The following is a 14,077-nucleotide window of genomic DNA, read 5'->3' as shown; positions in this document are numbered from 1 at the left end:
CCACCCACACTGAAATGCCAGGAATCTGGGTTGCTGGTAAACAGCACATTCCAGGAGGAAAATGGAAGTTATCGCAGGGTTGTAACAGAATCAAAAAGAGCCCAGATTAAGAAGTTAGAAAGCCGAACTTAGAGATCTTCATACCTGCATTGGTGTTCTGCCTATTACACACTCCCAGTTATATTTAAGAAACCAAAATCTTCCAATCTTTGTTCACTTTCCCATCAGATTTGGTACTTTTTATGTAGCTACTGCTGTTATAGGAAACTTCAGCCCCACAGTTTTCAACTCAAGAGGATCATATTTTTAAAAAACACACTAAAATAAATTGAAGGAACATTTTTACAAAGATTTAATGGAAATGAATCAACAGTCCGCTAGTGTGTGATTTTGTTAATGAATGTTTAAGCATTTTGAGCCGTAAGCAGATAAATCCTAGTCACAGAATGTTTTGGTTTGGTTGCTAAGCTATTGGGTTGAAAGAAAGAAAGCAGAAAAAATGAACTGAGAGTGATAAAATCTGTGGCTAAACATTTTCATTCTAAAGGAAAAGGCATCACTCTTTGTAAAACTAACACACAAGAGTCAATCAGTGGCTTTTCCATTGCCTCATCTGGACAGAAAGACAGCTGACCTGTACAGACCAAAAAGGTTCCAGGTTTGATCACCTGAATTAGTTCATTTCAGCCGTGATAAAAGCACAAGTGCTCAAATTAGACAATTAGCAGTATTCCTGGGCTCGTGAGAGGAGGGGTGGGGGAGAAAGAAAAATCAGACAGTCTTCCCACTTCCAATAATTCCTGTTACGAGTGCATGAGTGAACAAAGTGCTCACGTACAAACCTGACAGGTAGCCTATTAACAAGCTATCACTGTACCTTTACATCTTCATCAAGCTTCATAATCTTCTTGATACGAGCCAAAGGAAGATCTTGCACCTTGAAATCATTCTGTTTGGTCAGAGATAAAGAGTTAAAACACTATAAAAATTGCTATAACATCCAGGATATATAACTCTTCCAGGGAAATTACCCAACCACATTTAAGCCAAGTCTCGGTAAGTAGCCTGTGACTTTTCTAGATGTTTCCAAATCACGAAGAGCAGTAACTACAGTCCATCAGTCCATTCCAAACAGATTCTCAGTTACACAAGTCCCCCTGAATTAAGATGACTAGTCCTCTATTCTGGTTTTTTTCGCATTTTGGGTTGAGTCCATGAAGTGTTACTCTGGGTATGGATCAGAGATTTGACAGAGCAGTGTTACAGCCCCATTTCCAGCCCACCAACCACAACCAGCACAGTCCTACTCCCCAAAGCATCAACCTTTCGAATATTCATTTTAAATTACACCTCACAGCATGTATGGATTAACTTTATAATGAAGGGAATCAACATTGGGATTCTTTGGAACTTAAACTAAATTTATTTAAGGCTTTTTAAATGAGTTAAAGTCTTTCATTCAGGGAAATGTATAAAAAGCAGCAAGCGTCAGCTAAAAGAGGTATTAGGCAAGCTAAAATGAATTGCGAAAGAATGTACTCGGAGTAATGCTGAAGTGTTTGTTGCTTAGGAGTCAAAAGCTGGTTAGAAAACAAGAGTGTTGCAGCAGCACTTAGAGAATTATAGATCACGACATGGGCATGGCAGAGTTGTCGTTACCCTTCATATAGCAGAGAAAATGAACACATTGTGGGAAATGGTGCACCCTAACCCAAGGGCCCTGAGGTGAAAAAAAGGGCTGATTTAGTTTATCCCAAGGTGAAGGAAATGACTACAGTTGTTGTCCCAGTAAAATCAGTAATAATTTGCATTTATTTTGCATCTCAACGTAGCAAATGTGGCCCAAGGTGCTTAATAGGAACGTTAACAAAATTTGACAAAGCCAGTTAAGGAGAATATTATGGCAGGTGAGAGGTAGTTCTTAAGGAGGAGTTCTAAAGGAGGAAAGAAATAGAAAAGTATAGAGAATTAGGGAAGGAATTCCAGGGACTTAAGGCCTAGGCAGCTGAAAACTTGAACTCCAATGGTGGAGCATTGAGAATCGGGAATGCACAAGAGACCAGATGTGAAGGTGCACAGATATCCTGGAAGGATTGTGGGGCTGGAGGTGATTACAGAGAGAAGCAGAGGTGAGGCCATGGAGGAATTTGAAAACATGGATGAAAATTTTAAAAAGAGGCATTGCTTAATTAAAAGTCCATATAGGTCTATGAGTGGATAATAATACAATAATGAGGATATAGGTAGCAGAGATTTGGATGAGCACTGGTTTATGGAGGGTAGAAGATGGGAAGCCAGCCATGAGCATGTCGGAAGCCAACTCTAGGGAGAGCAGTGCCACGGATGAGGCTTTCAGCAGCAAATGAGCCAAGATGCAGCAGAGTCAAGCGATGTTACAGATGTGGAAATGTACAGGCTTAGTGATGAATTGGATCTTCTTATATCTTTGGCCCGAATCTGGACAAAAGAAGAGGCAGTGATATAATGGTAATGTCCCTGGGCTAGTAGTCCAGAAGCCCAGGCAAATGGTGGGGATGCAGGTTCAAATCCCACCACGTCAGCTAGTGGAATTTAAATTCAATTAATAAATCTGGAATTAAAAACTAGTCCCAGCAATGATAACAATGGAACTACTGTTGATTGTCGTAAAAAAAAAACATCTGGTTCGCGAATATCCTTTAGAAGAGGAAATCTGCCATCTGTACCTGGTCTGGAACTCCTCAACATTAACTCTGGGCACTATATAGTCTCATGGCATCAGGTCAAACATGGGCAAGGAAAACAAAAACAGAATTACCTGGAAAAACTCAGCAGGTCTGGCAGCATCGGCGGAGAAGAAAAGAGTTGACGTTTCGAGTCCTCGTGACCCTTCAACAGTTCTGTCGAAGGGTCATGAGGACTCGAAACGTCAACTCTTTTCTTCTCCGCCGATGCTGCCAGACTTGCCGAGTTTTTCCAGGTAATTCTGTTTTTGTTTTGGATTTCCAGCATCTGCAGTTTTTTTGTTTTTATATGGGCAAGGAAACTTCCTTCTGATCTCCACCTACCACCCACCCCCTCCCTTCTCAGCTTATGAATTAGTACTCCTTCATGTTGAACACCAATTGGAGAAAGCACTGAAGGTGGCAAGGGCACAGACACTCTGGGTTGGGGATTTCAATGTCCATCACCAAAAGTGGCTACTGACAGAGTTGGCTGAGTCCTGAAGGACTGGGCCTGCAGCAGGTAGCGAAAAAACCAACAAGAGGGGGAAAAAAAAAAAACACTTGACTTTGTCCTCTCCAATATACCTGTCACAGATGCAGCTGTTCATGACAGTATTGACAGGAGTGACCACTGCACAGTCCCTGTAGAGACAAAGTCCTGTCTTCACACTGAGGATACCTTTCATCGTGTTGTGTGGCACTACCATTATGCTAAATGAAAGATTTAGAACAGATCTAGTAATTCAAAACTGGGCATCCATGAGGTGGTGTGGGCCATCAGCAGCAGCATAATTTGTATATCACCACAATCTGTAGCTTCATGGCCCAACCCAGGAGCGGCAGTGGCGTAGTGGTATTGTCACTGGACTAATAATCCAGAGACCCAGGGTAATGTTCAAATTCCACAGCAGACAGTGAAATTTGACTTCAATAAAAAAAATTCTGAATTTAAAAGTCTAACGATGACCATGAAACCATTGTCGACTGTTGTAAAAATCCCAAATCATTCACTAATCTCCTTTGGGGGAGAAAATCTACCATTGCTGTGGATCTGGAATTGCACAATGTGGCTGACTCTTAAATGCCCTTGACATCAGGGCAGCATTTGAGCAAGTGTGGCATCAACGAGCCTAGCATAACTGGAATCAATGGGAATCAGGGGGTAAATTCTCCACTAGTTGGAGTTATACCTAGCACAAAGGAAGATGGTTGTGATTGCTGAAGATCAATCATCTCAGTTCCAGGACATCAATGCAGGAGTTCCTCACGGTAGTGTCCTAGGCCGTGACCTTCCTTCCATCATAAGGTCAGAAGTGGGGATGTTTGTTGATGATTGCACAATGTTCACTACCATATGCAACTCCACAGATGCTGATGCAATGTGTGTCCATATGCAGCAAGAGACCTGGGCAACATTCAGACTCGGGCTGATAAATGGCAAGTAACATTTGTAATACACAAGTGCCAGGCAATGACCATCTCCAACATGTATGAACATCCAGGGGAGATAGATTCAACAACACTACCATCGCTGAATCCCCTGTTATCAACATCCTTGGGGCGGGGTGGGGTCATCATTGACCAAAAACTAAACAGGACCAGCACAAACACTGTGGCTACAAGAGCAAGTCAGAAGCTGGAGAATTCTGCGATGAGTAACTCACCTCCCGACTTCCCAAAGCCTGTCCACAATCTACAAAGCACAAGTCAGGAGTGCAATGGAATACTCCCCACTTGACTGGATGAGTGCAGCGCCAATAACACTCAAGCTCAACACCATCCAGCCCAAAGCAGCTCACTTGATTGGCACCCCATCGACCACCTTAAACATTCACTCCCTTCACCAATGAGAGTGGCAGCAGTGTCTACAATCTACAAGATTCACAACAGCAACTCACCAAGGCTCCTTTGACAGCAACTTCCAAATCCGTGACCTCTACCACCCAGAAGCACAAAGGCAACAGATGCAAGGGAACACCACCACTTGCAAGTTCCCCTCCAAGTCATACACTATTTTGACTTGGAATAATATTGCTGTCCCCCACTGTCGCAGGGTCAAAATCCTGGAGCAGACTTCCTAACAGCACTGCAGGTGTACCTACACTATCTGGACTATAGCAATTCAAGAAGTTGGCTCACCTACACCTTTTCAAGGGCAATTATGGATGGGGAACAAATGATAGTCTAGCCAGTGATGCCCATATCATGTGAAAGAATAAAAAAATGAGCTGAATTCCAAAAAGTGAGGCGAACGGGACGAACACTGGCATCATGACAGCATTGTTGCAGGGCATCAAGAAGCCTCCTTAAATTGAAGTCAGTTGAAATTAGGGGGGGAAATAAAAAACTCTCCACTGTTTGAAGTCATACCTAGCACAAAGGAAGATGGATGTGACTAATGAAGGTCAATCATCTCAGTCCTAGGCTGTCACTGCAGGAGTTCCTCAGGGCAATGTCCTGGGCACATTCATGTTCAGTTGCTTCATCAATGACCTTCTCTTCAGCCAGTGGGGATGTTCACTGATGATTGCAGTGTTCAGTACTATTTGCAACTCCTCAGATAATGAAGCAGTTTATGCCAGCGTGCAGCAAGATATGGACAACATTCAGGTTTGAGCTGATAAGTGGCAATTAACATTTGTACTTCACAAGTGCCAGGCAATGACCATCTCCAATAAAAAAAAGAATCTAACAGTATTACCATTGCTGAAAATCTCACCATCAACTTCCTGGGGATTGCCATTGGCCAGAAACTGAACTGAAACAGAAACAGCCATATAAATACTATGACTACAAGAACAGGTCAGAGGGTGGAAATTCTGCAGCTCACCTCCTGACTCCCCAAAACCTGTCCACAATCTACAAAACACAGGTCAGGAATGTGATGGAATACTTTCCATTTGCCTAGATGAGTGCAATGCTAACAACACTCAAGAAGCTTGATACCATCCAGTCTAAAATGGAAAGCAAGGATGAGTCTGAGAGATTTTTCCTAATCCCAAATGCATGCCACAATACTTGACATGCTCATAAATTGCATCTCATTGACTACACACTGTCCAATACTGACTATTTAGCAAGGAAAAGTTAATTTGATATTTAAGTGTCAAGTACTGTTAGTTCACACCAATTTTATGGAAACTTATTTCTTGAAAAAGATTCCTCATCCCATATCCCAACTTATTGGGAGCATTAAGCAAAGTGAACAGGTGGTTGATAACTTACCGGTGTCAAGTTGCGGATCTCTTCCATGACTCGTGGCCAGAATGTCTGAAGCAAGTGTTGGGCTTCACTGCTGCTACCACCTCCCTGAGAGGCTGTAGTAAATGAACCATCTGCAGTAGCAGACATTCCTAGGCCTGCAAGAAATCAAACAAATGTTTTACACAACGTACAGGTTACATGACACACTGGAAATTACCTGTCCCTATGTTTAATATCATGAAGACTTTCTTTACAATCAATTTTGCTACATTCTTTAAAGCAAGATTTGAGGTTTCAGTAAAGGAAGTGTCCAGATAGTTTCTAGTGAGTACACAATCTGCCTTTGTAAAAGCATAGATCATTAAGCAGAGCATCTAGGAGTCAAAATATTAAAGCAACCCTGTTGTCAAAAAAACAGAATCCTTTGTATCAAACATACATTCCTGCACCCACACACCCATCATGCAGTCATTTGTTCACCCTTTTTAAGGAAGAGTTCTTGAAATTTTCTCTCTTTTCTGAAGGCCCTTATTCTTCCTTGGATATGGTTCTACAAGTGCCAACAGGCCTCCCAAAACTCATTCAAGGGGCCAAGCTTCATGTGAAAGCCTGGAGAACAAAATATAACCATCTGAATCATAAGGCAGGATCAGAACTCAGCCTGAATCTGTCCACATGCACTGTTCAGCAGATGCCTGGCTGTCTCACTGTCATACTTAGTACATTTCCCCAGTCAGGGAGGGAGGGACGGGCGGAGAGGGAGTGGGAGAGAGCAGCCCCTTGTTCGTGCATTTCTTCCTCTCCCTCTTTCAGCTCCAACATGTGACTGTAAACCAGCAGCCTTCTCCACAGCTGTGCTGTCAGTAACAGACACAAAACATAGCTGTTGATATGAAACATGTAGCCTCTACAACACCCTCATAGGATCAAAGTATGGTCTGCTTCTGTGTTGTAACCAGCCAGTCACATTTGTACCAGCTTTCTGCCAAAGCAATTCTGCTAGTCCCACTCCCCTGTTCTTTCCCCATCACCCAGCATTTTTTCCTCTTCAGGTACTTTAAGTTCCCTTTGAAAGCCACAATTGAATCTGCCTCCACCGCACTCTCAAGCAAGTGTATTCCAGATCATAACCACACATTGCATAAAAAGCTCCTCCTGATGTCACTATGGATTTGATGTGACTGACAAAAGCAACATTGTCCTCTGGATCACAGCCCTTCTGTCAATTAGAAGTTTCTCCCCATCTACTCTGTCTAGACTCAACATTTTGAATACCTCTATCAAATCTCCTCAATCTTCTCTTCAAGAAAAAAACAACCCAACTTCTCTAATGTATCCTCATAAGTGAAGTTTCTCATCCCTGGAAACATTCTTGCAAATCATTTCTACATCCTCTCAATCCTTTACATCCTTCCTGAGGTGTGCCGATTGAGGCCAAATCAATGTTTTATAAAAGGTTCATCGTAACTTCCTTGCTTTTGAACTCTCTGCTTCTAATTTTAAAGCCCAGGATTCCATATAACTATTTAACTACTTTCTCAACCTGCCCTGCCATCTTCAACGATTTGTGCACATTTACCACCAGGTCCCTCTGCTCCTGCAACCCCATTAGAATTGTACACTTTAGATTTTATTGCCTCTTCTCATTCTTCTGATCAAAATGCATCACTTCCCACTTAACTGCATTAAATTTCATCTATCACTTGTCTGCCCATTACACCAGCTTATGTCACTGTAAAGTTTATCCTCCTCACAATGCACAATACTTCCAATTTCTGTGTCAAGTGTAAATGTTGAAACTGAGACCTGTACATCCAAGTCTAAGTCATTAATAGATCAAGGAAAGCAGTGGTCCTCCTATTGACCACCTGTCTCCCATGTGAAAAATGATAGTTGACCACTACTATTTCCTGTCACTCAGCCAATTTCTCATCCATGCTGCCACTGTTCCTTTTATTCCACGGTCTTCCAACTTTTCTAGCACCCCGATTATATGGCATTTTATCAAATTCCTTTTGGAAGCTCATGTATATTATGTCAACCTCAACACCTTCATCAACCCTGTTAATTCATCAAAAAACTCAAGTTAGTTAAACGTGATTTGCCTTTAACAAATCCGTGCTGACTTTCTTTAATTATTCCACACTTGCACAAATGGCTATTAATTTAGAGCCAGATTATCATTTCTAAAAGCTTTCCCACCACCAAGGTTAAACTGACTGGCCTATATAGTTACTAAGCTTATACTAACACCCTTTTTGAACAAGTGTGAAAATTGCAATTCTCCAGTCCTCTGTCACCACCCCTTTATCTAAGTAGGATTGGAAAATTATGGCCAGTACCTCAGTAATTTCCACCCTTCCATTCTCAGATGCACCCCATATGGTCCTGGTGATGTGTCAATTTTTAAGTACAGCCAGCTTTTCTAATATCTTCTCCATCAATTGATGCCCATCCAGAATCTTAGCTACTTCCTCTTTAACTTCTTTCTGGCATTACCTTCTTCCTTGGATGAAATCCAAACAGATACAAAGTACTCATTTAGTACCTTCATCATGCCCTTTGCCTCCATGCATAATTTCCTTTTTGGCCTCTAATTGGTGTCATCCCTCCAGTCTATAGAAGACTTTTAATTCCCTTTTATGCTCGCTGCCAGCCTCTTCTCATATTCCCTCTGTGACAGGTATAACCTCAGTTTTATTCAGCTCAAAATCTTTTCCCCAACCCAAACCAAGTCACAGTTCAAGGGGATATGCTATGAGATTTTCAGGCTTTCATTACACTTCACCAAAATCTAAGAGATAACAGTGGAATATCACAAGTCAAATATAAAGTAGAGCTTAGATCCACCTTTTAACATCAGAAAACACATCAGCTGTGGAGGCAATGTCATCAAATGTGGAAATACGTCATTCAGAACGGTAAACTTGGGCTGAAGTGTCAAGTAAGGGGATGTGCAAGAGGCAATAGGCCCCATTCTCCTCTAGGGAAGGAGATTTCCTTCTGGCAGCCTGATTTCCTTTATGCCCATCTTTCCTGGAACTCCATGCTTGACTCATTCCAATCAGGAATAGATTGCACTATTAAACAAAATTACTTTTGAACTTTGACATTAAGTGGAAACCCATCACTTCTCAGATTTTAAAATTTCCCCAGTTATTCATTTATTGGCACTTTAAACTCAAACTATCACAAACTCAGCGTACCTAATCCTCGAGTACTGGACAATTAATTATTTTCAAGAATAACAACTTTTGTGGAAACAAGCTTTTATTTTTCCTGAAACTATTCACGTTAAACTAAATGTATATTCATGTCAACAAACACCATTGAACTTTAGAATAATTTCATTTGCCTTGCACAAACACTCTGAACTTTAAATCTGGAATGGTGGACAATATTACAGAAAGCACAACATAAATGGCCACATGTAACATCAGAGTCCACAGATTAATTCGTATTGTCCAGATTTATAACACTGCCCAGAAGTGCACAGGTATGCTTTGTTACCCTTGCTAGTCAAATTTAAATCTATTATTAAGGAAGTGGTAACAGGGCACTTGCAAAATCACAATATTAGGCAGAGTCAATAGTTTTATGAAATGAAAATTATGTCTGACAAATCTTCTGGAATTTTCTTTGAGGGTGCAAAGGGGGCCAGTAGCATCTTGGTAAAGGGTCTCTCCCCTCAGGTTCTGTGCCCTCTCGCCTTCAAATTTGCCATCATCGCTCCTCTCCTCAAAACAACCAGTCCTTGACACAACCCACCCCCCACCCTCTTGCAAACCACTGCCTCATTTCCAACCTCCCTCTCGAAAGTCCTTGGAACATTCTCTCACTTCATAAATTCATGCCCGTCTTTCCTGGAACTCCATGTTTGATTCATTCCAATCAGATTTTAGCCCCAGCCGCAGTACCAAACTGACTCTGACCAAAGTCACAAATGACATCCTATGCGATAGTGACAAAGGCCCTCCTCATTCTTCTGCCTTTGACACAGAACTAAGTTCACTGACCTGAAACGTTAGCTCTGTTTCTCTCTCCACAGATGCTGACTGCCTTGAGCATACCTGGCATTTTACGTTTTTATTTCAGACTTCCAGCATCTACAGTATTTTACTTTTGTCAAAAATCTCCTTTTGTGACATGGTGTCATATTTTGTTCCATAATGCTTCTGTTAATCTCCTTGGGATGCTTCAGTACAATAAAGTGCATTTAATTTTAAATTGTTGCTGTCCTGTACATGAACTTGTGCTAATGAAATCACAGGAAGTCAACATGCAGGTACAACAACCAATAGAAAGGCAAATGGTATGTTAGCTTTCATTGCAATGAGGGATGCAGTAAGGAAGTCTGGCTGCAATTATATAAGGCTTTGGTAAGACCACTCCTGGAGCACTGTTATAGGTAGTGCAGCAAAGGTTCACTAAAAATTGATTTCTTGGATGAGGGAGTTGTCTAATGAGGAGAGACTGAGTAGAATATTCCCTAATGCTTACATGAATGAGGTGTGACTGCATTGAAATGAAGCAAATTCTTGGAGAGATTGAAAGAATAAATAAAGAGAGGCTATTTCCCCAGCAGGAGAGTCTAGAATTTGAGGTCACAGCCTCAGGATAAAGGGATTGGCCATTTAATACATAGATGAGGAAAAATGTCTTCACTCAGTGTTGAAAGTCTTTGAAATTCTCTACCCTAAAAGGGCTCTGGGTCCTCAGGTGAGTATATTAAAGATCAAAATCGACATGTCTTTTGGGCACTAAGGAAGTCAAAGGACATGGGGATCGGTGAGAAAATAAAGTTACGTAGAACTTCAGCCATAATTTTATTGAACGACAGAGCTTGCACGAGGGGCTGTATGACCAACTCCTGCACCTATGTCCAGCCACAATCAATGTCTAGACTTGCACGTGGTACATCTCCTTGGGTGAAATTGTGGGGTGAGGGTGGGGTGTGGTGTCTGGAGTTCATAAGATAAAGGATTTACTACAATTCGGCATTTTAGGGGAGGAAGGGAAATCATATCTTGTCTAAAGTAGTAAAGAAATGAAAGCTTGGGGTAAATTCCAATTTATGATGCAAAATATCAAAAATAACTTAATTGTTATTATATGAAGATGCACTCACATTCTGATAGCATTATAATCACATTAAGAAGTTTATTCTGCGAGACTGAACATTGTTTATATTCAATATATCATGGGTTTCAAGAGATTTCTTTTACCTTAAGCAGGATTTGTATGTTGACTGTCAAGGGTTGCTTTAAAATGCAAGCAGTGATTAAAACAATGATTTGCTAGGTTCTCCTAATCTTACACTGGAGTGTGTTTTCCAGTTGGAAAATATGCAAATACTGGACACTATTTAGATCATCATGTTCTGAAGGTTAGAACAAGGTGAATAGTTTGGTTGGAAGTGTACTGAACATCAACATGACATCTGAAGGTACAGAGATGAATCATGTACCTCCCAAATGCTGAGTGGTACTGTGATCAGGTAAGATTAAAACAAAAACAATTTAGCAACCACTTTTAATGAGGACAGTTCATCTAGTGAATTGCCCTAAGCCAAGAGACGCTACTCAATAGTATGCTATTGAAAGGATGCAGTGTATTGAGGGAGCATGGTATTGGTGCACCCAGAAGGTTACAAAAACAGGAGTTTCAGATGTAAAGCAGTTTGAGGACACTTGAACACTGAGATTGTGTTGCAGCCTTGTAACCATGTTGGATAAAGTGCTACACGTACCACTTGCTTCTACGTGAAATTTTAAAATCAATTGCGGAGAGTTACTGTGGCAAGAGTTTCTACCTTCAGTGAACAGCTCTGCCGTGTACGCAACATTAGAAGGGTTGCTACAAAACAGGACATGGTGCACACAGCCATCATAGAATATTAGGTCTGCAAGTAAAAACTAATAAATTGGATTCACAGCAAGGTGCCTGAGGCTGAAAAGCTCAATGACACAGCGAGATGAGAAAACAGAAGGAGACAGAACCATCTGATCCTACAGATGTGTCTTGCAAATACATTTCCGCCTAATGACAATAATGGCGCAACCAAGCCTCATCTGAGTGCCACACACATGACCAGCAGAATCTCAAGTGATATTTCCCTCACCTACCCTAAGAATACTGTAGCCAATTGTAGAGAAGCTGCTGCGGCCCCAACTAAAACCAGGAAATTAATCAGCCTAACAATCAACCATTTTATATTGTTATGTATAAAAGAGTAGGGCAGTTACAGTTTTTTCCTCTTATCCTTGCTACATTTCGTGTGGTGATCTCTTCATAGTCTGGCATCTGACCTGAACTCTTCAATAAACCACAAGCCACAGCCACCAGACTGTGGTTACACAAAATTCAGTTTCCAGTGTTCAAATGGGGCTGGTATATGGTGGGCAATTAAGGGAAACAAACTTGCAAGGCTATGGGGAAACAGCAAGGTATTGGGACTGATTGAATTGCTCTTCAAATGTCAACATGGACTGGATGGACCATTCGGAGTGTGTGTGTGCTTTGTGTAGTATAGGTACACCCACTGTTCTGTTAAGGAGGGAGTTCCAGGTTTTTGACCCAACAACAGTGAAAGGAACGGTGATATAGTTCCAAGTCTGGATACTGTGTGACTTGGAGGGGAACTTGTAGGTACTGTTGTTTCCATGCACCTTCTGCCCTTGTTCTTCTACATGGCAGAGGGGGCGGGTTTGGAAGATGTTGTCAAAGGAGCTTTGGCAAGTCACTGCAGTGTGCATTTTGTATACTGCTGTCATTCTGCATTGGTGGCAGAGGGAATGTTGAAGGTGGTGGTTGGCTGCTTATCAAGCAAGCTGCTTTGACCTGGATGGTATCAAACTTCTATAATGTCACTGGAACTGCACTTATCCAGGGAAGTGGCGAATATTCCATTAAACCTCTGGCTTGTGCCTTGTAAATGGTGGACAGACTTTGAGTCAGGAAGTGAGTTACTCTCTGCAGAATACCCAGCCTCTGGCCAGCTCTTGTAGTCAAGTTAAGTTTCTGGTCAATGGGAACCCCCCAGGATGTTGACAGTGAGGGGTTCAGCGATGTTAATGCCATTGAATCTCAAGGGAGATGGTTAGATTCTCTCTTGTTGGAGATATTCATTGTCTGGCACCTGTGAGATATGAATGTTACTTACCACTTATCAGCCCAAGCCTGAATGTTGTCCAGGTCTTGCTGTAGGCATGGACTACTTCAGTATCTGAGGAGTCACAAATGGTACTGAACAGTTTGTGACTTTCTGTGCCTAACACAGAGTTTCTGCTCTGCTGTTTTATTTGGATAGTTATAGCACTTCAGGGCTGGGCAAAAGGTTTTATGGTGCTCAACTATAAACGCTTATTTAATTTTATGTTTTACTAGCGCATTAAAGAGAAAAACTTTCCTTTAAAAAGCAATAGAATATACCTTGATTCAGACGATAGGCTGATCAATGGGACAACAACAGCCTACTGTGGGGTCGAACACAAGAAAGCTGTAAAAGAGAAAAGGTTGGATTGGAAATGGAATGATAAATATACTGACACTTGTAGATTGTCAAGATACTTTGACATTTGAGCTGCAACAAAACCTTCTCTAGCACAAATTTTCCAGCCTTGCATTGTTTAAAATAACTATAACTTTTAATATGGGGTTATAAATTAACAGGTTTCCATCAGATCCATGCAATATTTTGAACCCATCCTTATTGCTAAGGTTAGGTACAGCATGGGTTATAAGTACAGACAGTAAAGTTTTCTTGCATAACATCTAGTAATTTACTCCCAGGTCAAACAGACAGGTACAGAACAAAGTTTCCTTGTGTACTTTAGGCCCAATGCACTGTGATAGTCATTTCCCACAATTATTTCCATACTTTCTCAAAGTCGTTTAATTTAGCACTAATGAGTGGTATTGTGCTGTGGGCTCAAAACCTCTTGAACTTGGGCTCAGGCTGCTTGAAACTCATTGCTTTTAGGACTTAAAGCAAACATCCTATCAGTCCAAAGAAATCTCACATTCATATAGCGCCTTTATCGCAAATGTTCCAAATTCCTTTACATATCATGAATTCATTTGAAGTTACAGTCAATGTTATTATGAAGACAAATGTAGTTGCCATTTTGTACACAGCAAGATTCACAAACAGCAATGAAATAAATAAC

The 14,077-nt window shown here is 41.2% G+C and overlaps 1 protein-coding gene across 7 annotated transcripts in view; it reads right to left on the bottom strand.

Annotated features, from left to right (window-relative positions):
* The window catches only part of nfyc (nuclear transcription factor Y, gamma), a 92,219-nt gene that overhangs the window by 64,509 nt on the left and 13,633 nt on the right, over positions 1-14,077 (bottom strand). For 4 of the 7 annotated variants that reach the window (XM_041212666.1, XM_041212671.1, XM_041212670.1 and 1 more), the window contains exons 2-4: positions 13,341-13,407; positions 5,931-6,064; positions 878-949 (exon numbers count right to left, since the gene is read on the bottom strand). In XM_041212666.1, coding sequence (XP_041068600.1) covers positions 878-949; positions 5,931-6,056 — 198 coding nt within the window. In that variant the 5' untranslated portion in view covers positions 6,057-6,064; positions 13,341-13,407. The remainder of the gene's footprint in view (positions 1-877; positions 950-5,930; positions 6,065-13,340; positions 13,408-14,077) is intronic. The other 3 variants (XM_041212667.1, XM_041212672.1, XM_041212668.1) reach the window with 1 other exon arrangement.

This window comes from Carcharodon carcharias, chromosome 19, assembly GCF_017639515.1.
Source record: "Carcharodon carcharias isolate sCarCar2 chromosome 19, sCarCar2.pri, whole genome shotgun sequence".
In the NCBI taxonomy this organism is placed as follows: domain Eukaryota; kingdom Metazoa; phylum Chordata; class Chondrichthyes; order Lamniformes; family Lamnidae; genus Carcharodon; species Carcharodon carcharias.
This window is presented reverse-complemented; position numbering and strand designations above follow the sequence as displayed.